Here is an 8,898-nt window from a genome sequence, read left to right on the forward strand (position 1 = left end):
CACTGCTAAAAATTCTGGGGATAATTCAATGATAAAGGGGTGGGAGAGGACAGTAAAAAGTGTCCAAGAATACTATGATTCTGGCTGATAAAATCCTTATTATGATTGAAAGTCATTTGTATAATTGTCAACTATAAGTTTTAAATATAAATTAATACAAAAAAACTCTCATCTAATTAAATATTGTAGTTCAAACCATACATTTACACATCAGTTTCCCTCCCACAAAAATACAGGGATAAACTTATAAGACAAATTCATGAGGACATGAAGAATGGGAGAGGACACAACACACAAGAGACGTCCAAATTCTGTGGAGCATTATGCTAAGTAAAATAACTCAAAGACAAGTATCACGTGATCTCACTCATAAGTGGAATCTAACAAAATAAACTGATGAATGGAGTGGATCCAGAGACATGGAAGCATGGAACAGAGTGTGGAATCTCAGAGGGAAGGCGGGGGAGAGGTGGGTGGGTGGGTGGAAGGTAATCAAACGAAGACCTTGTATGCATACATGCATCACCCATGGACCCAGACAAGAGGGTGGTGAAGGCCTGGGTGGGAGTGGACAGGAGGGGTCAATGTGGGGAATAAGGGGACACATGTAATACTTTCAACAATAAAGATTTAAAAAAAGATGTCCAAATTTTGTAAGCTGGAAATAGAATAGACAAAGAATAAGTGAATCAGCAGACAGAAAGGAAGCAGAGAGAATGAGTGCAGTAGAGGGGTTCCTACAAAGCCAGCCCCTTGTGGCACAGATCCTGAGAAGGCAGTGTCTCAGAAAGTGGGTGCTGTTAAGATGGGGCTGGCAACGAGAGCATTAACTCCGAGTTTGTAAGACGAGTTGGATCCCTAACTCAGCCCAATTCAACCAAGTAACTGTCTCTTTAGAGCAGTGGTTCTCAACCTTGGCTGCACATTAGAATCACCTGGGAATCTTTTTAAAATCCTGATTTCTGGGCCGTTGAGGCAATCACAATCCCTCTGACTATTCCCTCGCCCACCTGGGATCTTCAGGAGCACCACTGAGGCCCTGGACCCAGGTTACTACAGCAGTTAAGGGAGACGCTGGAACTCTCGCTGCTGCGGCCTCCGCGGCCCAGAAATCAGGATTTAAAAAAGATTCCCAGGTGATTCTAATGTGCAGCCAAGGTTGAGAACCACTGCTTTAGAGGGATATTCAGAGAAGAGAAAGCTCTCCAAGATATCAGAAATTAAGTTAACTAAAAGGTTGGATGATAAAAGTTGAAGAAAACATGGAAAAATTAGAACAAAAAGGCAGAGAGAATACAGAACAGGAGAGAAAAGATAAAGCCAGAGGATCAACTCAGAAAGTACAATACACCTAATTAACAGGAATTCCAGAAAGAGAGAACAGAGAAGACACAGGAAAAGAAATCATGCAAGAAATAACACACGACCAACTTCCCAAACTGAAAGGCATGAGTTTACAGGTGGCTAAACCTCACAGAGTAGCCAGCACAATGAATAAAGACTGACCTCAATGCCTATCGTTCTGAGATGTCAGACCCCAAGGGAACATGAAAAGATCCTCAAACCTTCCCAGGGAGAAGACAGAACACACATATAACAAATGAAAATCAGAACTCCAGGCCCTGGCTGGGTAGCTCAGTTGGTAGAGTGCCGTCCTGATATGCTTCTTGATAGGTTTCGGGTTCAATCCCAGTCAGGGCATAAATAAGAATCAATCAATGAACGCATAAGTAAGTGGAACAACAAATCGATGTTTCTATTTCTCCCTCCCTTCCTCTCTCTGTAAAACCAATCAACCAATTAAAAAACAAAACCAAAACAAACAACAACAAAAAACACCCCTCTTGTCCTCTCAACTGCAACCCTAGAAGCTACAGGACAAGCCAGCAGTCATGACACCAAGATAGTGAGAGAAAATGATTTCAAATCTAGAATTCTATACCCAACCAATCTTCAATTAAACATGACTGAATAATGACATTTTCAGTAGGCAAAATCTCAACGTATGTGCTTCCCATGCACCCTTTCTCAGGAAATTGCTAAAGGATGATACACTCCATTAAGTAAAAGTCCAGACTAAGAAAGGCAAAAATACAGGATTCAGAAAAGAGCATTTACTAGGGGGACGAAACAAATGATGGTGACGAATACTCTAGTACAATAGTTATGAAACAGACTTAAAGAAAAACATTTCAATGGCAAAGTTTAAATTAGAGAGATGTGGTCCAAAAAAAATAAAAAGCAAATAATAACATGAATTAGTAATTTTAGAGATATGAGAAGTTTTAGAAAAAAGGATATATCGCCATAGCATACTTCATAAGTGTTAGATGTTGAAAAATGGATCAATAAATAACACAAATAGCAGAAGCTTATTGTTTAGAAACAGGAAACTAGCAGGGGAATGAATGAGAAGTCTCTCTCAGGAGGCCTGGAGGACGTCTATTTTAATAAGCTGCATTGCACTAGCTTGACTTTGTAAACTATAAACACATATTATTGATAAAATTAGAAGTTAAATAAATCTTCCAAATTTCTGTCCATCATTTGGGCCTAGCGGCTCTAATCTGGAGGAATTACAACATGATATTAAAGACTAAAACAGTAAGGCTGAAATAGGTAAAGGTGGAAGAAACGGAACCAAAAAGAAGATAAAGAGCAAGCTGGTCAGAATTTCTCGTACTCACCATCTCTCTGGCAATTTCCAGCGCTTCCTGCAGGCCATAGAGCCTGCCGCAGACCAGGTAGATTCCATTGGCCCAGAGAATGCAGCCCTCATGGACCCAAAATTCATTGCTGTCAAGAGGTAGTTCAGGGATTTGTAACTCCAGCTCAGGGCCACCTTCTGAAGTGGTGGGCACAGAGGGCTTTGAGTCCAAAACAGTCTTTTCGCTGCCGCCCTCTGTGGTTGCTTTTTTACAGGGAAGCCCCCGGGCCAGGGACCGAGGGCCTCCGCCACAGTCTTCCGAGCGGTGCCGCCGCTTAAACCTGGGGTGGGCGGCCAGGCTCCTCTGCTCCTTCTGCTGCTGCTGCTCCTCCTCCTCCTCAGTGTCCGTCTTGGAGCCGTTGGAAGCGCTTTTGTGCCGTACCTTAACTTTGCTCTGCATTTCCGTGGCCCTCTTAGGAGGTGGGTTTTTCGGGAGAGTGGCTGCATAATCTTGGGGATAAAAGGGTCCAAAGAGGTCACCCATGTTCCGGTAACTGGCCCACTTGCCGCACAGACAGCAAACCAGGTGGCCCATCACAGAAGACTCGGTCACCACAGGTCCCTGCAGCATGAAGGACGAGGCTGGGAGCGCCTTGCTCTCAGTGCTGCTGGGTGGCGGGGTCAGAGACCTCTGCCCCTTCCGACCCCTCACCAATTTGGTCTGTTCTTCTTCTTCAGCATTGATGATTGTACAAACGGCTCCAAGTTCACACTTGTTTACTACATGAATATAAGGGAAAAAAGACTTGTTCTTGGCATCACTTTTGTCCAGTGGCTGGGTGGCATACTTTAGTTTGATCTCAGGTTCTTGGGGTTCTACGATGGGAACTGCTTGTTTGGTTTTCCGCTTCCTTGGCTGTGCCCCAGGCTTCCTTCTCTCCCTCCTTTGTCTCTGCTTTTTTGGCTTTGGCTCTCCATCTGCAGAACCTTCTGGTATCTGGGGGGGCTGAGGGGGTGGAGGTGGTGGCTGCTGCTGTTTCTTTTGCTTATTCACACTACCAATGGGTCTCCCCTTCTTCTTTCCTGAAGGGAAGTACCCCTTTGGGGGGAAACCCTCTGGTTTGGGGGAAATCGTCACTGCATCGGTCTCCTTCTCTTCAGCCTTCGGATTTGGCTCAGGGGCCAGTCCGCCAACTGCAGGTACATTCTTTGAGTCAGGAAAGATTAAAGGCGCTGCCCCACCCAGGGAACCATCTGGTCTCCCTTGGTTACTCCCAGGTTTCTGTGAGGTTGCGGATGTCATGGCACCAGGGGGTTCCTTTCCAGCAGTGACCGTATCTGGGTGTGTCTCAGTCTTCATTTTGTCGTCCCCACTGCCACGCCACTCCTCTGAAGACCTTGCAAGAGGCTTTTCTATGTTCAGCTCCTTGTTTGTTGGACAGACCAGGTCCACCTCACCCTTTCTCTTCTCCATCTCGGCCTCCTGAGCAGCAACACTCCCACCTTCAGGAGGGCCGCTCTTCAAAGACAGTATGTCATCCAAAGTGACTGTGTCTCCCCCAGCCTCTGCACTGTTCGAGGACGCACTTCTCCTAATATTTGGGGAAGTGATCTTCTGAACTATAGCTTCCAATTTCAGTCCCCGTCCTTTGCGTGGGGGCAGGATTTTGGTCTTAGCAGGACTTGTGAGGGTAACAGGAGGGCAGTTTCTATTGTCTGAACTTGTGAGGTCCTTGGCGGATTCTCTCTTGGGAATGGACTTGAAGTCCTGGCTGTGAGAAAGATGGGCATAGGAATTGAACGCTTTATCAGCGCCTTCTTTTGAGGGGTGAAGGAGGCGTCCTCTATCTTCAATGTTGCTGTTTTTCGAGTCTTGTGACTGTCTTTTACTGGGAATGGGAGAGATAAAAGAACGGACACGCCTCCTCATGATGAGGGGGTTTTGAGAAGAATGATCCTCTTGCCCTGGAAGCCTCAGCATAACATTGCTAGGTTTGGATGACTGTGTAGACTCAGCCAGTCCATGCCCATCGGTCTCATGGGGTGGTCCATATCTTTTTTGATTGGACATTCCTGGAGGGCAGCTGCTTTTGGCTGGAGAAGTCTGCCGAGAAAGATCCCAACAAGATTCTTGCTGTAACTTCTGGGAGCCATGCTTCAATTCGATGCCTTTGTTAGACAGACCATCACTAGACATGAGGCAGCGCCCTTCCTGACCGCTGGGGTCATGGTAAGTCCCCATCGGTGGGCCATACATCATACCATCTTTGTCATTTTTCAGAGGGCTCCGCACTCTGTCCAGGAACTGCTGCTGCCTTGGGCTCTTCCGGGCCCCCTCCTGCCTGTGCTGGGCCGCGGCGATCACTCCCTGAGCAGAGCTGCTGCTCCAGTCCTTATATTCCTCTTGTTGCTGTTGGTACATCTGCCTCTTGTAATGGAGCTGAGAATTCAAACCTGCACTGGGATCCCCATAAGCATGAGCCCGCGTGTTTGTGTGATACGCAGAGGCCAGGCTTTCTGAGTTGGGAGAAAAGGGAGCATGTAATGAACTCCGGTTGGCCCTCTCTGTAAAGGTCATATGTGGGTTCATGTGATGAGGGTCTCCCCCTGGGCCCCTGCTCCTCCCGGGAGACATCTTCAGTTTTTCTGAAAAGTCATGATACTGAGAAGGGGACCGACCCCTCATGCCCTCCCGACCACCCATTCTTCCAGCGACCCGCCGCATGGGCGTGGGTCTGCTCTCTTGAGGGCCATAGTCTGAGATGGAGTCATGGGTGGCAGCTCCAGGGCTGGCATTGCCTCGGTAAGACTCGTGCTTGATGCTAGCAGGATGGCAGTGGTCTCCAGATTTCTTGTTGTTGAAACTAGCTTGGGATTTGGATTGCTCAAAGTCTTCCTCTTTTATCTGCCCGCTCTGGGATTTTAGTTTTGTTTCCATGGACACCAAACCACCTGGAAGAATGACCGACTGACTTAAACTTGGATTGAGACGTTCATTCCTCCCAAGTCTGGTGTCAGCACCCATGTGACCCAGCGAGTGAGCCCCCGGGTCCCTGACAATCTGTCTTAGTGGAGAAATGTCACAGATCACTGATCTTCTTTCGGAGAGGGAACCCCCGGGCTCATGGGCTGATGACTGAGGCTCTATTTCAAACTTTCTGGGAATTGGATAGTCAGCCAAATTGATCTGTTTCATTTCTGGAGCTGAGCTGCCTGATTTCCTCTCCCAGGGGCCCCAGTGGGGGTTTTCTAATAGGGACCCAATGCTTTTGTTCAAAAGGCCCCTGCTAGCTAATTCATTGGTTTGACTAATTAAGACATTAGGCCTCGAGGTTCCTTCTAGACCACCAGCCATGCCCTGATGCTCCTGAGTACTCCTAGAGTATCTCCTGTCAGGGTGGTGGTGGTAACCCTGAAGCACTTCCTGCAGGAGGCTGGGGAACTTCTCATTTCTACCCTTCCGCTCCCCATGGCCAGTGAAATCTCCCTTATCTTGTCCTGTAGGATACTGAGGAAAGCCACCGACACTTCTTGGCATGGCTGACCCAAAGCTGTCTTTGTAACTATAGCGCAAGCTTCCGGGAGATTTGCTAGGCTCAGTTCTGCCTATGAAGCCAGGGCCTACTGTGGGGTGCCCGCTCTGGCCATTGCCCTCTCCATTGTGGTTGGGGTTATCGCCACTCTTGTTTCCTTTGCCCCCTCCTCCTGGAGGCTCTGGCTGTGAAACTGATGATGCATGACTGATTTCCTTGGGCCCACCTGTGCTGGGTGGCCTTTGAGTGGCTGTGGGATCATCCTCTTGAGAGCCTTTATCTTGCCCACCAGGCTTTTCTGCCCGAGTCGTCATGGCTTCCCGGGAGACAATCACCCCAATGGTCTTCTCATTGACTTTTGGGTTGCCCTCGGATGATGATGGCGTGTCCTTAGCACCTGGCGAGGCCGCCTCTTCTCTGGCTGCAGGACTGGCGCTGAGTCTGGGGGCTTCATTCTGAGCGCCTTGTGCTGGGGAGGAGCCGGCTTTCTCTGAGGCTCCACCCTTATAGGTGGTGTCAGAGCTGGTGCTCTGGCCACTCAGCTGCCTGACTCTCTCGCCTTGATCCTCAGAACTGCTGGAGCAGCCTCCATCCAGTGACTCTGCCATGGGGGACTTCAGCTGTTCTTCAGGCTGGGAGGAGCCTTCAGAGTTTGTGCAGCTGTCTGCTTTCTTGGAAGAGGAGGGCCTCTTGGAGGTCTTCTTCTGAGGTGTCAGGGCATCAGAAAGTAGCATGTGCTGGACAGTATTAGGAAGATTGGCCACTTGAGTACTCAGGGCACTCAAACTACTCAACCCAGGGTCTGTCAGGCGCTTTTCTGGCACGCCTTCTAGTCCAAACCCTTTGAAGCCGGCGGCATGAGAATTAGGGCTGGGCATCATCGATGGGGTTGGGCTGAGCTGAGGCATTAACTGCAGGATTCTGTTTCTAGAACCCATGGGCACACTGCCTTGGCCGCACTGGAGATTCTCCCCACTCTGCATAAGAGGGGATGGGGTTGAGCTACAGCTTGGAGACTGAACCACAGAGGCAGCTGGGGAAGGGTTCGAAATGGGGCTGAAGTTCTGGTGGAACTGCATGGGGGATCTCACAGGAACCTCGGGCTGGTTGTACTGCCCCACTTGGCTCTGCAAGGGCAGCTTGGTGGCAGCGTTGGAGAACTGCATCACGTGCTGCGGAGCGTGCTGCTGCTGAGGCTGCTGCTGAGGCTGCTGCTGCTGAGGCTGCTGCTGTGCCTGCTGCTGCTGTGGCTGCTGCTGCTGCCCCTGCTGGGTTCCTTGTGGAATCTTCGCTTGTTCAAAATTTTTCATAGATTGAGGCTGATAGCTGTAATTTGATTGTGAACCATAAGCCTGTGCGTTAGAACCCACATTATGCCCTTCATACTGGGATCCAGCATTCACACTGTAACTGCCGTCATAGCTCTGCCCAGACTGGCTGAAACGTTGTGGTGACGGGAAGGAGGAGGAGGAGGAGGAGGAGGCGGCAGAAGATTGGTAGTGCTGGCCAAACTGACCCACTCGTAGCTGGTAGCCAGCGGCAGATGGCAGCGTGGAGGGCCTCTGCATCGGCTGCAGGTGGGACGAGCCTGACGCTGGCTGGCCAGTGGCTTGTGGCAGAGGCTGATGGGACTGGTAAAGCTGTTGTCTCAGCTGCTGGACTTGCTGCTGCTGCTGCTGGCTGGATGCCTGCTGCTGGTACTGAGCACTCCCTGGAGAGAAAGGCCCCGTGTAGTCCTGCTGATAATGAGACACACCACCAAGGCCAGAGTGCTGTGCTTGAAACTGGCCCACATGACCCTCACTCCCATACTGATTGCCAAAGCTGCTCCCCTGGGGGGGTCCATAGCTCTGCACAGGCCCAGAAGGCCTTCGCTGAGGAGGCTGCGGGGTGCCCGCCGCCACGGGGTCTTTGTTGCCTGCCATGTAGTAGAAGTCTCCAGCCTCTTTCCTGAAACCCTGGTAGCCTTGATGGCCAGAGGTCTCGCTAGCCATTGCTGCTGCAGCCGCTGCTGTCCCTCGCCGCCCACCACCACTGCTGCTGCCACTGCTGCCACTGCTACCACCTGCGCCCCCAAAATTCTGGAACATCTGGGCCTGGCGAGGGCTGAACTCTTCTAGCCGGGAGGAGCCGTGTACCTCCTGTGGGTAGCTCTGCTGGTTTCCGTGGTAACTGCTTTGCTCCCGAAAGGACTGCATACTGTTCAACAGCACAGTGGCGGGCCAACAGCCCTCCTGGAAATGAAAGAAAAAAAAAAAGAGAGTGAGACATGCGTCCTCCTAGTACAAATAAATCAAGTCTAGGTGATGGGGGGGCTGCTATGATAACCCAGCTGTCCAGATGAAACTGACTGGTTTCAATTTCATCTCCTTTTATTTCTTAGCCTACCCATTTCTGAAAATGAAAATATGCAGAGAAATGGTCTAAAGAGTGAGGCAGAAGTCTATGCTAGTATGAAAAGAAGCACTCTGGGTAAAAACAAATTCAATACAGTAAAAACCTCATTATTAAATGAGCCCCTTCCAATTCAACTGGGTAAAAATATAGGACTATGTTATTACTCTCAATTAAAAAACAGCAATTTTTAAATATTTCCCAGTTATGGTGGGGAGGGATGAGAAGAACACTTTCATTTATTTGCTTTCATGTTATTAGACTGGTTACTGAACTAAAGAGTCTAAAAAATAATGATGCTACTCCACTGCCTAACCCCTCCTG

The 8,898-nt window shown here is 49.3% G+C and overlaps 1 protein-coding gene across 2 annotated transcripts in view; it reads right to left on the reverse strand.

The window, feature by feature from the left end:
- TCF20 (transcription factor 20) overlaps positions 1-8,411 on the reverse strand; it is a gene marked incomplete at its 5' end in the record, with an annotated part of 43,155 nt that extends 34,744 nt beyond the window's left edge. The window contains one exon of one of the 2 annotated variants that reach the window (XM_081082599.1): positions 2,688-8,411. In XM_081082599.1, the coding sequence (XP_080938725.1) occupies positions 2,688-8,378 (5,691 nt within the window). The remainder of the gene's footprint in view (positions 1-2,687) is intronic. The other variant, XM_081082598.1, reaches the window with a different exon arrangement.
- Between the last annotated feature and the right edge of the window lie 487 nt (positions 8,412-8,898).

The sequence above is a fragment of the Myotis nattereri genome (genome assembly GCF_964212035.1).
Source record: "Myotis nattereri genome assembly, chromosome: 2".
NCBI classification, from domain to species: domain Eukaryota; kingdom Metazoa; phylum Chordata; class Mammalia; order Chiroptera; family Vespertilionidae; genus Myotis; species Myotis nattereri.